At 40.2% G+C, this 21,513-nt stretch overlaps 1 protein-coding gene across 2 annotated transcripts in view; it reads right to left on the bottom strand.

Moving 5' to 3' along the window:
- Positions 1-673: 673 nt before the first annotated feature.
- The window catches only part of nup107 (nucleoporin 107), a 22,899-nt gene continuing 2,059 nt past the window's right edge, over positions 674-21,513 (bottom strand). The window contains exons 2-28 of one of the 2 annotated variants that reach the window (XM_046039565.1): positions 19,796-19,924; positions 18,083-18,165; positions 17,786-17,875; positions 17,568-17,662; positions 16,760-16,895; positions 16,560-16,663; positions 15,894-16,009; positions 15,763-15,811; positions 14,903-14,974; positions 14,558-14,646; positions 14,375-14,450; positions 14,172-14,285; positions 13,703-13,793; positions 12,703-12,782; positions 11,194-11,253; positions 10,249-10,394; positions 9,953-10,001; positions 9,792-9,861; positions 9,544-9,659; positions 7,240-7,429; positions 7,051-7,157; positions 6,426-6,528; positions 4,488-4,648; positions 3,267-3,392; positions 2,845-2,958; positions 1,226-1,393; positions 674-946 (exon numbers count right to left, since the gene is read on the bottom strand). In XM_046039565.1, the coding sequence (XP_045895521.1) occupies positions 839-946; positions 1,226-1,393; positions 2,845-2,958; positions 3,267-3,392; positions 4,488-4,648; positions 6,426-6,528; positions 7,051-7,157; positions 7,240-7,429; positions 9,544-9,659; positions 9,792-9,861; positions 9,953-10,001; positions 10,249-10,394; positions 11,194-11,253; positions 12,703-12,782; positions 13,703-13,793; positions 14,172-14,285; positions 14,375-14,450; positions 14,558-14,646; positions 14,903-14,974; positions 15,763-15,811; positions 15,894-16,009; positions 16,560-16,663; positions 16,760-16,895; positions 17,568-17,662; positions 17,786-17,875; positions 18,083-18,165; positions 19,796-19,803 (2,721 nt within the window). In that variant the 5' untranslated portion in view covers positions 19,804-19,924 and the 3' untranslated portion in view covers positions 674-838. Of the gene's footprint in view, positions 947-1,225; positions 1,394-2,844; positions 2,959-3,266; positions 3,393-4,487; positions 4,649-6,425; positions 6,529-7,050; positions 7,158-7,239; positions 7,430-9,543; positions 9,660-9,791; positions 9,862-9,952; positions 10,002-10,248; positions 10,395-11,193; positions 11,254-12,702; positions 12,783-13,702; positions 13,794-14,171; positions 14,286-14,374; positions 14,451-14,557; positions 14,647-14,902; positions 14,975-15,762; positions 15,812-15,893; positions 16,010-16,559; positions 16,664-16,759; positions 16,896-17,567; positions 17,663-17,785; positions 17,876-18,082; positions 18,166-19,795; positions 19,929-21,513 lie in introns of those variants that run through there. The other variant, XM_046039566.1, reaches the window with a different exon arrangement.

The raw sequence follows: 21,513 nt of genomic DNA, 5'->3' as shown, positions 1-21,513 counted from the left end.
TTGGACACGTTCAGTATTTTCCAGCGGGTTTGCTTATTTTATATAATCTATGGTTTCGACCTGTATGACCTATTCTCAGACAACTGGTTATATTTCTTCCCGTCGTTTCCAGCCCACCATTCTCCTGGGTGTAATTATATATATATATATATATATATATATATATATATATATATATATATATATATATATATATATATATATATTCATATATTCCAGTTTCATTGTTTCTCCCAATACTCCTGCCATACTGGCTGCAAATATGTCTTAGCTTCAGCTTTATAGTTACATGTGCTTGGTTCTGAGTATCCACCTGCTCGTTTCCCTCCACACCAACATGAGCAGGAACCCAAAGGAAGCCTTTAGATAAACCCTTCAGTTCTACAATGTACATTATAAGGAATATTTCATTTCATCAGTTCTAAATAACCATCTGCCAGACAGGCCAAAAGGGCTGTGGGACATACTGGAAGTTGCTCTGACTTGTACTTCAACTCCTCCTGCTGGATGTTGAGGTCTACACTTGGGACTAATGATAACGTAAACAATGATAAAACATGCCCATGTAATTCAATTAACCTAATCTAAGTGTAACATTTTTCTCTCAAGGCAACCTAACTATCAGTTTTATTCCTGGAAAAACCTGCTTTAAATAAAGTTTACACTCGACCACTACAGGAAACACAGGCTTTTATTTTGCAAAAAAAACAAAATCAAACAAAACAATCTGAAAAGACAGCGATTCAAACACTGCTGTGTGTGTGTGTGTGTGTGTGTGTGTGTGTGTGTGTGTGTGTGTGTGTGTGTGTGTGTGTGTGTGTGTATTTCATTTGTGTGTTCATGGCTGTAACTCGTAGCCCAGCGGGTCGAGTGTTTGGTCCAACAGAGAGAGTGACGACTCCCTCAACTTCTGAAGGAACCTCCTCAGCTCCTCTTTAGAGAAAACCTGAATTTGTGGAGAGAAGAAGGCAGAGAGAAACAAGCGGACCATAAAAAAAACATGACCTGATGAAGAGAGAGAACCAGCAGACCATCGACATTATCATAGAAAGAAACAAGATCCTCAAAGAAAAGGGGCTGGAGTAATCAAACTGTTCACAGAAAAAAGTACAAATCCTTTACTTTTATTCCTATTTGCAAACTTTAGAATAAAAGTATTTTAGCAGATTTCTTGTGATTTAAAAACACTCAACAAATTGCACAGCGTCAGCCCAGTTGTAGTTACCTGGTAGAGGCGGTGTTGGTCTGATGAGATGATGTCAGCGAGGCGCAGCGCCTCCTGGTGTCTGGAGGAGTTCTGTAGCACACTGAGCAGTAAGAAGCTGAGGCGAGGTAGACACAGAGACCGTAACGCTGCCATCTGGTGGCTGCGCTCTGAATCTGGCTCTGAATCCTGAAAACACAGCCCAACAATCTCTTTACCAACCAATCAAATATGCAGACAATCAGTTCCATAAATCATTTAGATAAAAATAAATCCCCATACATTCTTATTTTATGAATAACTGGACTAATGGAAAGTACAACAGTTTTAAAATCTTGTAAAGCCCAGACCCTCAGGCTAGATTTATCATTCTGGGGTGGGGTGATTTTAACATTAACTACCCAAGTCAGAGATTTTAATCCCGCCCAGCAGACATATGTATTTTTTCAGCCCATCCCCAGCTAACTGGCTGCTGACTGTAGCTTTATATTAAATTGATCAATATTACAGTGGTATCTTCTCATCAAACTTGCTGCCAGGAAAACAAAAAAAAAAACAAAAAACAATATTCCTAAAATGTCAAACAATTCCTTTAAAAAGGAGCTCTAAGTGCCTAAATGTCACATTAGAGCTTCAGCATTTCAAATCAAAACAAACCTAACCAGACTCCATTGAGAAAAAGAGTAATTTTACCTCACAGATCATTGCACAACACAGGAAAAAAACTTTATATACCAAACCTTGTTTAGTTTTTCCACTGTTCCAACAATCACCAATCCTGATTTGGTGGAAATAAATTCTTAATTCACAGCATGCTTTAGAACATAACTGCCATGAAACAATCCGAACATTTAATTTTCGTGTCCTCTCTACCGCCAATCCCTCTCTATTACTCACTCATGTTACTCGCTGGTGAAATCTCTCTCTTTCTCTCGCACTCATTTTACAAGCGAGTCGGGAAACCAACAACAAAGCCTAACTTTGTCTTTAACATTAATATAGAAATGTCTGACCCTTGTCCTAATATCGATACTAGAGCACTTCCTTGTTATTTGAATGAAGTTCCTGAACCTTCAGAAAGAAGAACCCTGAGTCTTTTTTAGCACCTGGAGCTACCACACCGGAACTGAATTCAGTCTCAGGTTCCTTCAGTAGAAACACAGGTTTAGTTCATTTCTCAAAAGGTTCTTGGTCCCCACTGTGTGAGGGGGTTTTGCTAAGGTATGGATCATGTACATCTCCCGTTCAGGTCACTTGCATGTCGAGAGGCAGAATGACCTAGTCTGTCTCCGTCAGGAAATGATGACAGCTGGGCTGATAGAGAAGCACTGTCGTTCAAGGCTCAAGGCTCGCAGAAAAATGTGTTTCTTAAATCTTAGATGTTTACAGACTGACTGTCTCCTATTAAGCCAGGAAAAGATGACCTTGTCTGGGATCCACGATAGACTGAAATGGATAGCAAAGGAATAAATATTGTGGACCATGAGGTAATCTTCAGACCTGCTGATACAGTTTCTTCAGTCTAGCTTCATTAAACAAGGCTGTGAGAGACCTCCCGGGTGTCAACTCATTCACTAGAAGTTCCTGTGGTGGGAACGCCCTAAATGTATGGATCACGCTTCCTGTCGAGAAACAGTTACCTGTCTGTTGTCGATCATCCATCCTCCGTCTACGAACAGCAGCACGTTGTATATTCTCTCTTTCACATCTTCAGTTAGAACGTCCAGACGGCACGACCAGGCAGACAGGGACGCCTGACACACACACACACACACAAAATGACAAGTGAAACAGCCAAATATAAAGCAAGAACATTTATATAAACAAGTATTTTATTAAATTGCTGTGTTGGTACTGTTAAAAGATTTGAGTACCAGAGACCCTGAATAATATAGTATTCCTCATGCATCTAGATAAGATGTAATGAGTATTTGTTTTAAATGTAAACCATCTATAGACGTAGTGTGTGTGTGTGTGTGTGTGTGTGTGTGTGTGTGTGTGTGTGTGTGTGTGTGTGTGTGTGTGTGTGTGTGTGTGTGTGTGTGTGTGTGTGTGTCTATACCTGGTACTCCTTCTCTCTCATCTCATTGGCTACTCTCTCTGTGAATTTGGCGTCGGGGGCAGGTGCTGGCTTCTGTGGGGCAGAGCTACTGTGGCTGAACCAGTCAGTGAAAGCCTCGTGAGCTTCCTGGGAGACCAACAAATAACACATTCAGATCAATAAACCTTATCAATCCCTGCAGAACAGACTGGAGTAATGCTGCAGCTGCAGTGCTATTAGGACTCTATTAGCTCTTTTCCACTACAGGAGCTTAACGACGCAAAACCCAGAGGCCCTTTTTCTACCTGACATTAACATCCAGAGCGTCCCCTGATGCTTCATCTGTTAATTAATGAGGTTTATCTCTTAAAACCTCATGGTGGTGCTAGAGGGATTGATTAAATTTGGCACTGACATTCAAGTCCCCTTCAGGGTGATTTATAATAGGTGCGTTCGAGATGACAGCGGCTGACTTTCGCCGACTTGATAGTCTAACGTGAGCTGCAGGTGACTGCAGGGGCGGGGACACTTCTACCTCAGCTTACTGTGAGGTCAATGACTGGTGACGTTTTGCAGCGCTGGTGAAAGTCGGACACAATTTCTAACCAGCATGCCCTATGTTAAGTCCAGCATGCATCACGTTAAGTATGAAGTCAAACACACCTAATAACTGTGGAGATTCTTGTCATCTAGGGCCATCTGCTGGTCAAAGTTGTCCAATATTTGTTTATGACCAAATACAGATGATCCTCTGGTGTTACAGAATCTGACATTGGTGCACCAAAATTAAAGATTTGTGACCCTATTTAAATACTATGTTTGGTAACAACTTTCAAAATAAACCATGGACGTCAAGTAAAATAGAAATTAAAGAAGTCCCTTGGATGAGGGACGAAACATCTTCCAGTATCTTCAACCAAGTCCAGTTGCCCTTGACTTTAACCTCCGTTGGATAACTATGACCTGGATGACTGAGAATCCTCAAAATAAAAATGTTTGCAGTGGCGATAGATCTGAAAATCATCACAGGTTTTTCAAAGTTTAGGTTAGGGGTCGTAAATTTCCTGTATTGGAAGAAATGCCTTATTTGTACTTTTACTGCCACCACTATGTGAACACTACTTCTGATTATTTTTCGTTGAACACATCATCATTATTATTATTACTACAGTATTCATGATAACGACCTAATCGGTCTTATTGATATAATTTAAAACATTAATACAGAGACAGGCGACAGACCAGGTAGGCTCTGATACACAGGTGTTCTCTGATGGCGTTTTCATCCTCAGCAGGCGGGGGCGCGGTCTGACCGACCCCCGACCACTGGCAGTAAATCTCCCTCATTGAATCCTCTGGAACTTTAGAGAACACCGCCTTGGCTGCGTCGTGTTTCTGCACAGCTGAGAGAGAGAGAGAGAGAGAGAGAGAGACACGCAGGAGGAGGAAAACAGTGAAGAAGCACATTACAAAAACCGAACATTAAAACCTTCACGTTTGTTAGATTTATTGCAAGACTGTTGTACTAGACTGCACTAGTTTTAGCTAAATAAACAAGTAACTGATACAGAAGATCCTCAGCTGTCAAACTGTTGAATGACATGTGATACTTTTCAGTTTCCTGAGATATGGGTTTTGTTTCCAACATAATGTGTAAGGTTTATATGTATTCCAATACAGAGTATTATTTTATATTTATTGTGTATTACCAGTCCTGTATTTAGGTGCAATCACATACAGTCTGCTCTGCTATTTATTAATTTTAATTATTAACTGGTTGATAGTTAAAATTTTACGATACCAGTAGCAAAATCAGTACCCTTAAAGTGTTACCGATACCAATAGAGTACTTCATTCGATACCTTGCACCTGTTGAAGCCAGAGTAGTTGATTGGTAGTCTATTAGTTTTTATTGTGGTTATGGAGAAGCAAGGTTATCTATTTTTTTTTTTAAGTAACGGGAAATTGTATCAGATTTCTCCTCATCCTAATTTGTTCATCCTCACAGGCAGTATTATACGGGGAAAGACTACAGCTTGGGAGTTTTATTTAAATATTTTGATACGTGTAAACAACGGAAAATTATTTTATTAACTTTCGATCAATAAACTGAATTGAAAGATCTCTGAGTGCTTTTCCCTTTATTGGTGAGTCGCAAACCTCCAAAAACGACAGTCACAAGTATAAAACAAGAAAGAGTCTGTTTAAACAAGTCACTTAACTACACTAAAACAGAGGAAAAGAGAGGCTGCACGTCCAGCCGATCAAACCAACTACACCTGAAGCAGCCGCAGCCGGAGGCTCTGTGAGTAAAATCAGCTGATCACTGCTGCGCCACAAAAGTGTTTGATTGATAGGATTGAACGCAGCAATCAATCAGTGACAAGTGATGTCAATAGCAAATACAAATGTACAGAGACGTGTTAAATGATACCAGAAGATGAAACCAACGGAAAGCCAAGCTTCTGGTGATAAACTTGCAACAGTGACGAACATGCCTGAGCGCAGCACGCCGCTGAAGGTGAGCGGCTGTTAAAATCACGCATGGACTCGGCGCCTGCAGGCCTTTTTTATAAAGTTTATGGTGCAGGCACATAAGGGGAAAAAAAGGCATGCTGTTCTCTTTCTTTCGGTGTGTTTGGCTGCAAGCAAAATCATACAAATAATATTTTTTTTGCCGCAATCTGGTTACAGAAAGTACTTATATTGAAGTACTGGTTTGACTGGAGAAATTACGGATCTACTTGATACTGGGCTGTTTCGGTCAATACAATAAAAAGGTACCGCGTAGCGATACCCATCCCTACTAGGCGGGCTCCTCCACTAATATCTTCTGGGAAATATGTTAGTGTGTGTGTTAGTTTTACTATTGTTTGTGGTATTATGTCTGTCTGCATTCGTTCTGACCAATTGTGATTAAAACAATGCAATTATTTTTGTGTCAATGTACAAACAAGTATTATGAGAAAAATAAACTTAAAACAGACTTTTAGGAAGCTAATCTTTCAAAACATGGCGTTACACGATTCATGAATATTCCTGCAAACTAAACTTGTAGTGAATGTCTCTCTCTCTCTCTCAAGAGTCCCTATATCAGTGACTGCGAGGCAGAAAAGATGGCTGAGACAGTTTTGATGAATAAAAATAATCACATAAATAAACAATAACGTCAAAAAGTACCCAGAAATTTCCTCATGATTGCGTTGGACTGCTTTAGGGCCTCTGCTCGATGGGCGGGGTCAAACAGCAGCCAATCGATAACATCAATCTTCCTTAGGTCCTCCTGTCAGAGCACAGCACAGTAACTCCACCCAGTTCTACTAACACAACAAACTATGATGCTAAACTTCATGCCTGATTTAGTAAACAACAATTAAAGACATTTCTAGTGCATCTAGAGCTGCAATGATTAATCGAATAGTTGTCAACTATTAAATGAAATGCCTTAAATGTGATTATTTTCTGGTTTCGTTCCTTCTCTTCTCTCTTTGAGGACATCATCTTGAGCTTTGACAAACATTTATGACAATGACAATAACCGTTAGTTGCAGCCCTAAGTGCATCTATTTCATAATTTGTGATGTCTTCTAAGCATTCTGAGGCAACAATTGTCACTGTCTTTGATATATTCGGTTATTCTTGTTCCTTTCTATTTCAAGATTAGCTGAAAAGGCACTATGTTTATATACCACTCACCCTTTTCAACCGGTGCTTTTTTTAGTCTTGTTTTCGCAGTGGAAAAAAGGTGCTTAACAAATGTTTGTCTTAGTTTTTGCAGAAAGAATTAGCAGTTTTTATTCTCTACCTTTGTCGTTCCCGTCTCCAGCGTCTGGGGGTGGGGTGTAAACTCTGTATCGTCTCTCTCTCTCACCGTCTCCACCACCATCTTGGTTATCGCAGCGACATCGAGACCTACACACACAAAAACAAACATCCAGTATCATCTCAGTAATATTGTTTGTTGTATTAATAGCCCCAGTTTTATCTGTCTCACCTGCATCGGTGGCGAGCTGCAGGCAGCGGGGGCGGAGCTCCGGCTGGGTGACTGTCTCCAAGAAAGCAGCGTACTGAGCCGTGGCGAGCTCGGCTGGTAGCTGGCTTACGTAGCTCGCCACAAGGTCAGTCTGCTGATCCTGAATCAAAAGGGAGACGTACGCCTTCAGCACATCCACACACACCTCCTCCTTAAAGAGAGAAAGAGACAAACTGGTCAGCAGACATCAATTTGAACTATTCCTAAATCTGACTGAATAAAAGCTCGCTTCTGATTCTCAAACCAGAAAAAATGCCTCGAAACATCAAAATTCTCTCTTTCTAATTTCGAGTCATAGTGAGTCACGTTTCACTTGGGACACATAACACCTAGTGTAAGAAGCTGTTAAGCTGTTTTCAAGTGGCACTGGCCAGGAAAATAACCGACCACGCTCTCAGAGGCACTGATGTATGACCAGTAGGGGTGCGACGAGCATTGCTGGGGGTAACAAAGGGGTTACAAAGTAATGCATTACTGTAATCAGATTACTTTTGTCTGTAACGCATTACTGTTGATAACTTCAGTAATCACATTACAGTTACTAATAACAAAATCGTCGCATTACTTGCGTACTGCTTCTTCAACTATGCGTATAACTGAAGGAGAGAAAAATAAATCAAACGTCTTTCGGGGGCCGGTTAAATGCACATATTCAAATTACATTACATAAGTTTTTCCTTAGAGTGCCAGTGTCTTATTTTTTTATTGATGTAAAAAATATATGGTTGGAAGGACAACCTTTTTGAATCCATGTTGTAATGAAATGTTATTTGACAGTTATTGTGCAGGTGATGTTACGCAGTAATCCGAAACTAACGTAACTAGTAGTGTAACTAGTTACTTTCAGCAGTGAGTAATCTAGTAAAGTAAGGCATAACTTTAAAAAAAAAAGTAACTAGTAATGTGTAATCCATTACATTTATGAGTAATTACCCCAACATTGGTGACGAGACACTTAACCCACGAGACAAGACGAGATTCAAGACTGGGTTCACTAGATCGAGAAGAGATTTTAACACTTTTTTTAAGAAATCTTTAGAGCTGAATTATATAAAAGTTTGAGTTTTAAACACTTTATTTCCTGCATTCTGATGAATTTTTCTCCACCAGTTTATGGTGATTTTTAAAATTTTATTTATGTAAACCTGTTTAGGTGGCAGGTGACAATTAAAAATCTATACCAAAAACTATAACAGAATCTAAATCAGTGCAGCTCTCAGATCGGTTTCTCCTGTAGATCAACTTTTCTCATGTAATATCATCCCTGCTGAGTCATGATTTAGTCTTCCCTCCTTTTCTGAGTCTTTGTTTGGGGAAGTAATGTCTTTAAATGTGGCACCTTTTCACCTCAATGATAAATTATTAAATTTTTATTCAGTTAGAAATCCCTGGACTTTATAAGCTCCTGTGTTTCAGCAGCTTTTGTTCAAAACTTTCTGCACATTCAGAATCTCTCACACATCTGTGTGTTCTCTGACAGGTCCAGAAAGAAGACATAATATTAAGAGAATAAAGTCATCATTTGATGAGAAGTCCAGCTGCCCTTTATTCTGCTGTGCATTCCTTTATTAATCAGCTGGAAGTGACGTTGTCCGTTATCCCATTCAGACCGACGTAATTTGGGACAGCGTGTTGCACGTGAAACTGAAAGTAACAAACACTTTTGATCAACCAGAAATCTCACCACAGATCCACACGTTAACTTCAGCAGCTCTGATAATGTTCAGCTCACAGTCCCAAACAAAGCAAGGCTACGCTTTAGTTTGTAGATGTTTATGTTGCTAAAACCAGCTCCGTTACCACTCCTCACAGCTGTCTGGACTCGCAGTGCGGTTGATTACAATCAAGGTGTACGCTGGTGTTAGCTCTGCAAGTCCATCTTATAAGTTATACATTTGTATTTCATTGCGGGAGAATATTAATATGTGGCTTGACTGACAGCATGTGAAAAATGTGACGAGATATCTTGTCACAATTTAATCTCGTGTAGGAATATCACATCAGTATCTTTACGCAGTACGTCTGGGCATTCAGACATTGAGCACCAGCTTCTCCTGTCAATTAGTGAAACTGTAATGTTAGCTAACATTAGTGCAGCATCCAAAGTGAGAATGAATGTTATAAATAAGATCAATTTAAATTATATCTGTGCTAAAGTATTGGACAAATTAATTCTGACTTTTCTAATGGACCGGAGTCCATGGAAAAACAAGAGGATACAGCTTTATCCTGACGTAATTAATCAGACTAATCTGTCTACTTTACCTTCAGTGCCAAACCCAGGGAGCGGAAAAACAGCACAAGGTGAGTCATGAAACGCAGCAGATGGGAGGGAAGGGGCTTAGAGGCAGACAGCCAATCAGAAAACTCCTCCAACAGACCTGAAGGAGACAAAGAGTCAGAGGTTAAGGTTTAGGGATAGGAGTTATCATCTTAGGGTAAGGTGTGTTTGCCAGAGGAATGTGATTCCTCTTGGCGGGAGGTATAGGGGAGAGGGGGGGGGGGGGTGTTACCGTCCAGGTCTCCTAGGATGACAAACTTCTGGATGACGTGGTAATGCTCTCTGGTTTCCTCCAAAACCCTCTGCGCACACACACAAAAAAAACCCCAACTACATTTAAGGTGGGTTCAGTCATGTGACATTCACCTCTCACATTCAGTTAGTGAGTCTCACCTTTGACTCAGAGGCTTGAAGTTCCTCAAAGACCTTTTCCATGGTCCAACTGAGGCGAGAGAGAGAGACAGTAAAATGATCAGGGAGATATTAGGCGTGTCTTTATTCTCTATGTAGGTTCATCTATAGCAGCCTGGATGGTCTTGTCACATTAAAAACATGTAATAAATTTCTACAAATTGAAAGCTGTTCTCTTTAAAGAGGCAGCTCCACTTCCATCTAGTAAAAGACTATTTATTCAGGAGAAACTTTCCAGTCAGTACAGCTGTGACTGTATACTTCTGCACATGTCGTACTTGGCCTCCAGGTATTCTCGAGGCAGCGTCTCCACTTCCTGGTGGGCCATTCCCGATGACATCAGATCCTTTTCAACCAGGGAGTCGACCATCACTCTGAAGTGCGCCCACACGCAGTCCTCCCATGATTCACACACTGCCAGGAGCTAAGACATCGAGGAACACACACAGAGATAGTTTTTATGACCTACTGTCAAGTCAAACTGAACTGACAGCAAAAGCAGAGATGTTTGTGTTGCTAAGAGTTTACAGCTGAACTCTTAACTCGAGCTAAATGCCAACATCCTTGCAATGACGACGCTAACGTTTTACTAAGTTTAATCATCTTAGTGTGTTAGCATTTTCATATTTTCTGAATAACACTATTACAGTTCAACTTGAGGGCAGCATGACTGTGTTTACTAAAATTCCACCTCATGGTGGCGCCAGAGAGAAGTAAGAGGATCATCAAAGTCTGTAGGATTCATCCTCTGGGCACCATGACTGTCTGTGCAAAATTTCATTGCAGTCCATCTAATGGCTGTTCAGAGATTTTAGTCTAGACCAACACCGCATTTGCTGCTTCTCTGTTTTATATTACTGCCTTTGCGTTTTAGACTGTTGGTCAGATGTCATTTTGGACTCTGGGATATTACTATGGGAGATTTTCACTTTTGCACTTTTTAGACAAAACAGTTAATAGATTAATCTAAATATTTGCCAGATTAATTGAAAATTTAAATTATTATTAGTTGCAGCACTAAAAGTGGATTAGATACAGAATTCAGATGTGATAAAATGCTATTAACCCCAACCCTAAGAGTAACACGGCTCTATTGAGACCCTGCTCCGAGATGGACAAATCTCTCCCATCATTAACCGAGAACCACTGAGGCAAACACAGCAGCATATATACACAAACAGAATCACACATGAAGACACAGACATACAAACTAATTATATTACCGGTTTGAGGTTTCCACTCAGGCAGGCGTAGATTGCTCTCTCATATCTGTTTAACTGCTCCTAAAACAGACAAACACACACACACACACACACACACACACACAGCAGGTGGGTAAATTTTATGATGTTTTATTCCTATTCCTTATTTAGTCTTTTCACAAAATGTGCCATTTCCTGCAGGACAACAGTTCCTGTGTCAAACAAACTCACGCGGTTTAATTAACTGGTCCTGGACACCAGTTCATCACAGTAATGTAATGTCCCAATCATTTCACTGTCTGTTCCACCACACATTTTATTTGGAAGAGGTTTCCTAGTGGTTACAAGGCCAAAGACTGGAGCCTCTACAGTTAATCATGTAATTAATATTTTATTTGCGCACTGTAAACAGCAGTGTGTCCCCTATATGCATTCAGGAGCGGCGGTGTGCCGCTGCTGAAGTATGACTGCCGCTACTAAACTTTCCCACAATCATTATTATATTAATGCACTACTAATTTTCACTCACACACACTATGAGAGCACAGTAAGACTCATCGCTCGGCTCACTTCCTCTCCTCGTTCTTCAAAGGACATCTACGTGATAGGTGTTGTTATAAGAGCAAAGTAACTCCTTATCGGGAGGCGCGAAGCGAGTGTTTGATTGTCCGAGCGGCAGAAAGTTGTGAACGTGAGCGGAGGAAAATATTCTGGCAGTAAATGTACTGTGTTGGTTACGGTGTGGCGGCTTCATAAGACCAAGAAAAGTCCGTCTGTTGTTTCCCCAACTGCTGGAAAAGTGAAGCCTGTTTGCACTAGCTCCCCTTCAGACTGCGCAGCTGAGCAGGAAAGCTTCAACAGCAGGCTGCGTCTTTTGGCTGCTATGTAATTTAACATTAGCTCTATAGAAAGTAACTGGTAGCTGTATTTTATTACTGCCTTCTTGTCCAATGTTGAGAACATAAGGTACAAACTTAGACTAAACTTGTGCAACCTGCAGCTCTGTCCTGTACAGACTGATTCATCCTAAACTATTTTCCAGATGAGACTGAAAGAGTGGTTGTTAGGAAAAGAAAGGACGGAGGTGACCGGAGGAGCTGAGGTTAGTAAAGCAAATTAGTGATGCAAACTAGTCCTTTTAAGCTAACGAGGAGATGTTTCTTTTTGGATTTTAATGTGCAAATAAAATGCACCTCAGAAGGGAGGTGAACAATCACATCTATAATTATTCTGAGGTCATATTAACAGGGTTTTAGGGGGAGATGCCCAAAACATGCTGAGCCATAAATGTAAAATCACTTTGGAGAGCATCATAACAAATCAAATAACTTTCCCCAAATCTAACGGTTGTAGCTCCTCCCCAGTAGGCTGGTCTTTGGGTGGTTATTTATTATCTGCTCTAGCTTTAACTCTTTGTTCAGAGATATGGTGAAAATAATGGCCCAATGTGAAATTACATATTTTTCATAGGAAAATGTGAAAAATTGAAAGGAACCCCAAACTTCTCCACCCCCTGTGTGTGTGTTGTACCTCCTCAGCCATTCTCCAGCAGCAGGCCTTCCAGATTCCTCTGTGAGGATTTCCTTCGACAGGCTGCAACTCTGTACTGCCTGCGGGGAGAAGACAAAGAGATAGTCACGTAAAGAGCGACAGTGGACACAGAAATGTTGTCACAATATAGGCTATTTTATCTATAAATTACATAACGAATGGTTTTCTTAAGCCCTATTTGAGCGGGATCAACATTACCGGGGGAGGTGGCTGTGTCAATTGTGAAATTACAAGATATGGTCGGTAACAGGAATGGACATTCAACAGGCGGCACGGAAGAGTTGAAGGGGAGGCGTAGAGGGAGAGTCATAAAGCAAAGATACTGCCTGAGGTGAATTTGAGTTTAAAAAAATAAATATATCATACATGAAAAGTATTGACATCATTCAGTAGGATTTACACTTCCCAGAGGACATCATTACCTATAAAACGTCCACAAATCTACTCAAATCACAGAAAATAAGACAGAGCTTGGCTGAGAATCACATTTTTAAGTTTTCTTAAGTAATCCAGTGATAGTTGTCTGTATTTCCACGGGCACGCTGCAAACAGGAAGGGCTAATAGCTAATTTGGCATACTTTTGATGGTGCTAATATGCTAAAATGTAAACAAATATAAGCTAAAACAGGGAGGTAATTGCAGCTGTCCGCGTTTCTGGGACAAAGGTGAAAAATGCCCCACATACGAGACAGGATTAAAACCCCTGACCAGTACAGGTAATGTGAACATCACGCCACCTCTCCAAGAGAAATAGATCCAGTCTGAATAAGGCTTTAAACTGTAGGTGAAAGTTTTAGTCAACGACACAATTTAATCAAAATGAATTAACTAGTTATTGCTGAGGGTTGGCTGAACGCCGAAATAGAAACTCTTTGTTGGTGTCGGTTGGTTAATAGTCAGGTTTTTTAGTATCACCATGAGATTTACTTACACTTACAGACTCTCACTCACTCACGTGACATTGGGGTCAGATATTACCTGAGGTCATGTTGGGATCATGGTAAAGTTTCCAGCCTTCTAGAGTTGCTGCTCTCCAGGCCTGACCACAGCGCTTACACAGCCTCTGAGCCTACACACACACACACACACACACACACACACACACACACACACACACAGTGGTTAACCCAAAAAAACAATCATTTTGAACCCGCAGCACCCCTGCAGTAATTTTCTCTACCAATGCACCCCTTCATGCAAGTAATTATTGAATTAAAACATCTTTTGTTAGCCGTAGACTGTTTTAGGATGTTTCAGCACGTCTTTGAGCTCGTATTAAAACAACAGGCAGGTGTTGCACATCTGGACAAACCTCAAAAGACAAAACTAAAAACTACCTCCATGGCTTGATGCCAGTAGGGGTTAGTGGTAAAACATTTTTTGGGGTTTTCTGTCCCTTTAAACACAATGAGATCCCAAATCTGTGTTTCTCTCTCTCTCTCTCTACCTCCTCGGTCATCCCCGCTCTGATCAGGGTAAACAGGTTCTTCAGCAGTCGGGCGTCGTCCTCTCTGTCCAGGTCAGCCAGGGGGCGCTGCTGCCGGAGAGGAGCGTCTGGGTCCTGAACACACACGCACACACGAACACACATTAATTATCTGTTATTTAGAAACACTAGGGGTGAGCGTCTGTTTGTTGCAGTGGACTCACCAGCTCTGTGACCAGAGGAACAGTAAAGGCAGAGCCACTCTTCCTCCTCAGCTTCAGTGCATGGAGGGTGTTCTCCCTGAGACACAAACACACATTTTACTAAAGCAGGAACTCCCTGATTATCTAAATACACACCACTCTGGACTTGATATTTAAAAACACACAGTAAAATTGGAAACTCACCAGCAGACGTTTTTGGCGTAGTATTCTATGTTATCAGAAAAATCTCCAATCTGATCCTTGGCAATGCTCTCCAGCCAATCAACGACCAGCTGCAACACAGTGACCAGACAGTAAACAACTAGCAATGACGGCAAAAACAAAAGCAGTTTCCTCCAGTTACATCATGTTGTCTCATAGCTCTGATCGAGAATGACCCGATTCACTTTATTCATTCAATCCGTTCTTAACTGACAGTGTTCTTACTTGTGATATTTCCTTTTCATGTAAAGAAAAAAACATCCATGTATCAGTTCATCCATCCAAGGAAAGAGCAGAAAGTACAGCCAGTATGCGTGGGATTGTTACCTGACTCTGTCGTATGGCAGCATCCCGCTGAAAGAGCTGCTCCACCACGATTTTCTCGCTCTCACTGGGAACCTACACAGAAGGACGCAAACAAGACTTAAACTTTACAGCTCACGGAAGCATCTGATTCATGCTTTTGGCTGGTGTATTGAGACCCAAGACAAGAAAGCTGTGTGTGTGTGTTGGAATTGCTTCAGGTAAAGACAATCACAGAAGCGAATTAGCAGATGTTTTTTTAGAGATCCTGCAATATTGCCATAAAGAAGAGCGGTCATTACTCTTTGCTTTGCTTTTTTACACTGAACCAAACAACGGCAGTTTAATCCTGCTACAGTGACACAACAGCATAGGCATATTCGACTCGGCTCACTTCTGATATCTCTACTTAGTATTTCACTGCAGATACTTAATGTAGGCGAAGCTGTTGGGAAACTACACACAGGAGCTTTACTTTGGTCTTGAGAAGCTGCAGCCTTGATTCGCTGATAAACTAACCTATACTGTACATTAACTGCCAGATTGACAGCTTCACTGCTCAGCTTTATCTCTGCAGCACAGCAATGCCGCCTTGAACAGACTGTAAAAAGGGGCAGACCATTTTTGTTACTTGCTTTGAATTTCTTCTACTTGCTCATTTTCCAATTAATGTATTATGTTGTTACAGATTGTAGCTTTTATTTATTTTTTATATCTTGTGACATAGCCTTTGGGGGGAAAAATAAATACTAAATAAATGATCATGTTAATCTGTAACTGCTGGATGTGTAAAAGTGCCAAAAAAGATCAGTCATTGCAGGTTTAAGACTGTTTGCCAGTGTGTTTGAATGTTAGCTGTCTGCAGCCTGCAGTCTGTCACTCACAACCATGTCTGTCATGATGTCATCTTCCAGCGCCAACTGGACCCGATCCCTGCAGAAACAGACAGGTGATCAATCAGAGACAAGTACACAGTCAGTCAGACAGGCGGGTGGTCCTTCAGTTGGACAGGTACCTGTACAGTGAGGTGATGAGTCTCCAGGAGCAGTTCTCCTGCTGCAGCAGCCAGCGGACTCCTGCTGTTTTACTGTTCTGACCCGCTCTGAGGACCACAGACTGCAGCACATCCACCTTAAATACAGTGATAGAGAGACGGTGAGTAACTAAACTGAGCATTCGACTGTGCTAGTAGACGTATTTTTCTGAAATTTAGACAGAGCCAAGCTTGTTGTTTCCTCATTTTTCTAGTCTCTATGCTAATCTTAGCTTAACGTGTCCTTACTCGAGCTTCGTACTTAAAGGAACAGCTCAACATTTTCGGAAATTCACTTAAATGAGAAGGTTGATGCCACTCATGTCTGTACAATATGAACCTACAGCTTGCATTCGGTTAGTTTAGCTTAGCACAAAGCCTAGAAACAGTTAGCCTGGCTCTGTTAAAAAGGTTACAAAATCCAACCACCAACACCTCTAAAAATCCCTAATTAACACGTTATATCTTGTTTGTTTAATACGAACAAAAAGTTCTACGTAAAACAGGGTTGCCAGTTGCCAGGCAGACTCCAGGAAGTTACTGCTCCCAGCCAAGAAATAGTCCCATGCATAACACTTCGGGTTTCTGTATGTATTAAATGTCTTGATTAGTGAGCTTTAGAGGTGCTGGTAGCAAACCAAAGCCTACCTTGTCCTGGCAGAGCGCCTGGTAATCCTCAAGCAGCTCAAACACAGCAGACGAAGAGTGTTTCAGAAAGGACCCAAGGAACTCTGGGAAAAGACTGGCAGCCGCTGGAAAAAATATCAAAAACTACAGTGTTAGCAAGAGTACTGTAAACTAACACTGCAGAGTAACAGAGTGAGCTCGGGTGCGTTTGTTTCACTCACCGGCCTCGCCTGGGTCGTCCTCCTTTAGTAGGGCTGAGCTAAGGTTGGCGATGTCATCTGTGAAGAAGCTGGTGTTTTCCAAGCCCGAAACAGGAGAGACATACATGCTGTTGGTCCAATCACTGTCATCCAAGTTCTAGACACATACCAACAATTTAGAGAGAATAACGGATTTAAGTTAATAATGGAGTTTCACGCAACTTCTCACATTTTATGCCATGATTGACGGATTTGTGGTTGTACGACACTCATGAAAGAATCACTGGTACGAACAGATATTTTCTTAAGATGCACATAAGAGTGATTCAAGAGAACTTCTGGCATTATTTTAGAATTTCCTCTTTTATAAGTCATCCAGACATGAGATGTAAAGGTGGTCTGCTTCTCTTCACAGGGGAAAAACACTTGTTAACTGGCGTAAGAATTATAAATAATGTGAATTAATTTGGTTTAAATATGTGACAAAATAATCAACAAGAAAAAAAATAATAAAAAAAACTTATGCAAATGTAAAAATCACCACATTATTATCATCAAGGCTTGCCAAGTTACGGTGTTTCCTGAGGGGTTCAACAACTATTGTATTTATTATTTATTTATTATTATTATTATATATTTTTTCCGACAGCTGGCTCAGTGTCTTTATGCAGATCTTTGTCAACATCTGTTGCACCCAACATTTAAATCTGATTTGGGCCACTTCTGCCTGCAGTATGAACACAGACTTACACTCAAACTTAAAACAGAAAATAAGTAAGAGATAAGAAGAAAAACATGTTCAGGTCCAATGAGAGTGTTTGTTTCTCACCATACTGCTGAGCGCATGTCTGGGTGTACGCGTGTATCGAGGTGTTCGACCTCCTGGAGCCAAAATGGAGGAAACATCTGGAATCCTTGGAGTTACTGAAGAGAGAGAGAGATATGAGGTGAGAGAGGGGATTCAGTAAAATAAGGATAATTAATAATTAGCTTGAAATCAGGCTTAATATCAGCCGATGTCGATCACGATATTTGTGAGTGTCCTACCGGCCTGTCTATACAGTGAAGCAGGAGTGTTCCTCAGCAGGGAGCGGGCTGGTGTTGCTGTAGAAGCGACGGGGCTGCCGGGCGATGGGACTGAGACCAACAGTCAGGAAAACTACAATACTGACAGAAATAATGACGCAGTGAACCGATATAAAGCATACATTTTGGCGGCCACCTCCATCACCAAGACATAGTACGATGATGCATCTGTGCATTGATTATTATTTCATCTAGGAACACGACAGTAGTCTAAATTCAGTTCAAGACAACAACAACACTATTCCAGCTGGAGGATACAGGCCACCTTCTTCCTCCTCCTGCGGGCCGCAACCGTCACCTCGTCGTCTCGAACCACCGGAGACGGCAGCTCATTCTGACCCCTGAAAGACAAAACGAGCATGTACGTGTTTGTATATGCAGACGCAACAAAGACTATATCTTCCAACGAGTCCCTGAAATTTCATACACCACAATGGATTGCAAAGTATCATGTGACTTTGACATGAAAACATGAACTTAATGCTTCCCATCCTTCTGTAAATGTCGTTTTACATTGCAGAATATACAAAAAGTTTATCTGCATCACGTGCATGTTTATGCATGCATGTTTAATTTTATCTTCACACAAAGCAGCAATCAAAAACTTTGCCTAAATCAAATTCTGTCTAAATGAAATGACCAAATGAATATTTAAATATCTAATCTAAGAATAAGTACACAAGATTGAGAATATGAAAAAGCATTCAATCACAACTTTGTGAGATTAACAGCAGGGAAAATAATAAAAAATGTCTTCACAACTTCCCAGGATCCAGGATGACATCTACAAGTTGTTTGTTCTGTCCGAGCAACTGTCGAAGACCCCAAGATATTAAATTTACAATGAACATTAGGCATTTTTGCTTGTTTATTGAATCAAAAGATAAACTGAATAACCAAACTGATACTCTGCTGAAGACACACTTTGGTGCACAACCAAAATGTACTGACGTTCAAAAGTCATCCCTACTACTAATACTAATTAATTAATACTAGCCTACCCATTAAACTGCAGTGTTGATTAAATAACTTTTAATCCACAGTATTTGAAATTAGGACTAAAGTAATGGAAGGCATATATTTTTTCATATGCACACAGGTCCTCTTTAAAACCAATCTTAGTTGTAATATTCATGATGGAAATTACTCCTCGAGTGTAAGGAAAGTCTGTTGATGTTTGGTACAAACATAAATCATGAACATAATTTAACCTTGTCTCCGTCCTGTAGAGAAAAGACTTTATGTGATTGAAGATTTATGTTTTATTGTGCATTATGACAATTTACGAAGTGAAAGGTTTTAGTAAAATAGCTTCAATTGCTGATTGGTTCTTCTGGATGGATACAACTAAGTTATAAAGTGTGTGTAAGAGTGTTTTAGGAAGGGAACCTTTGTTGTGGTAGATTGAATTTGTCAGACTTTACAGGCAGGAGAGAAAATTATTTGTTTGCAATGTGATTTAAGAAGTTATGTTGAAGTCTGGCAAATGTTTCTCCACTGTGCATTAATAACATAACTAACTATTCATTAACACTAAGTACTCACTAATAGAGACAATAATACCCAAAGTATTAATTAAAACATAGTTTCTGAAGATGTACACTGAGACACAGAACTTTATGCCCAGCAGCTCTGCTAGCTAACAACAATAAATAACTGCTTTTATAAGTTTGTTCAGCGGGGAAATCATTTAACTTCACCTTTAGAGAGTCAGTAACTAGCACCTACTGTAGTTAGCTCCAATTACTAACTGAACGACTTTATTATGAGCTCTGGTTGAACAGTTACAAACCCAACGTTAGCCCGGCTATTAGCATCAGCACTGATTCTGAACCACTGTTAGCATCGTTAGCCACAGCTAGCACAGCAACCTAACCTGACGCATACTAGCCGACTAACTTAAATAACAAGATAACTGTTCACATATATAGCTAAAAACATAACGTTAGGGGTTTAAAATAAAATTATTACCAGTCCATGACAGTGGGCTGTCCGTCAATTCCCGCTTCACGAGGCTTCACAAACTTCTTCTTCGTGTGTCTTCTCACTCTTCTTCTTATTTAGAATTTCCGGCAGACTGGATGGCTTTGTTGCACAAGGCTGCCTCCCACAGTTCAGTGATAGATACATAGATAGATAGATAGATGGATGGATAGATAGATAGATGGATGGATAGATGGATGGATGGATAGATGGATAGATGGATAGATGGATAGATGGATAGATGGATGGATGGATAGATAGATAGATAGATGGATGGATAGATGGATAGATAGATGGATGGATGGATGGATGGATAGATGGATAGATGGATGGATAGATGGATAGATGGATGGATGGATGGATAGATAGATGGATGGATAGATGGATGGATAGATGGATGGATGGATGGATGGATAGATGGATGGATAGATGGATGGATGGATGGATAGATGGATGGATGGATGGATAGATGGATGGATGGATGGATGGATGGATGGATGGATAGATGGATGGATGGATAGATGGATGGATAGATGGATGGATGGATGGATGGATGGATGGATGGATAGATGGATGGATGGATGGATAGATAGATAGATGGATGGATAGAATGCATCATTTATGAATTTATCAAAGATATTGAACAAGGAATAAAATAATTTTGTAAAAGGTTTTTGCCAGCTGATAGCTTAAATTGCCAAATGCCTCCCAACTCAACTATCCTATTTAATGCTTCTTTTTTATGCTACTTTATACTGTACTACATTACAGATAAAATATTGTACATATAACACATTTATTATAATATAAGATAGACCCTTATTAGATATAAGATAGACCCTTATTAGACCCTTATTATCCCGTAGTGGAAATTCAGGGTGACACAGCAGCACAGGGGAATGTAAAAGAACAGATACAATAAATATAGAATCAGTAAAATTCTACATAGATGCATATTTATATACAAACTGTAAACAATCAATATGCAATTAACATTCTATGTAGATGCATGAATATTTACACACTATACACACTTCAATCAATACACAATAACAATTAGTTACAATCAGATAAATTCAAGAATGTTACATATATTAACATATGTATCTTAAGCACTCGGAGGCTCGGAGCTGGATGGATCTGTGGCTGAAGGTGTAAAGAGGATGAGAGGGGTTGTCCATGATGAGCTGGCCTTTCTTTGTTGGCGCAACAAGACCCAATGCCAGCTCCCCAGCACACCACAGTAAAGAAGATGACACTGACCAATACAGACTGGTAGAACATCTGTAGCAGCTTGGTGCACATATTGAAGCACCTGTGTGCTTATCTGATAATTTAAATTACTTTACAGATTCCAAATTATAATACAAAATATAATCAACAAATAAATTATGACATATAATTACAGGTTAAGATGAGACCTTAACTCGGGGAGGAAATCCACAAGCAACCCCTCAGTGTAGGGTAATTAAAATTATCCCCCACATTTACCAACTGCAACATTTAAGCAATGAACACATTATTTCATCCAACATTCATTCATAATATTATATAGGCTATATACTGTATGTATGAGAGTATATTTACTTTTGGTATATGTTAATGCATTCCTTTTACTTGCAACAGAGTATTTCTGCACTGTAGTGTTAATAATTATATTATATTTATGCGTTGGTCAAAGATCTCAATACTTCTTCCACCACCGC

Source organism: Micropterus dolomieu, linkage group LG23, assembly GCF_021292245.1.
Source record: "Micropterus dolomieu isolate WLL.071019.BEF.003 ecotype Adirondacks linkage group LG23, ASM2129224v1, whole genome shotgun sequence".
Lineage (NCBI taxonomy): Eukaryota > Metazoa > Chordata > Actinopteri > Centrarchiformes > Centrarchidae > Micropterus > Micropterus dolomieu.
The sequence above is the reverse complement of the archived record's forward strand: the minus strand, read 5'-3'. Positions and strand labels throughout refer to the sequence as shown.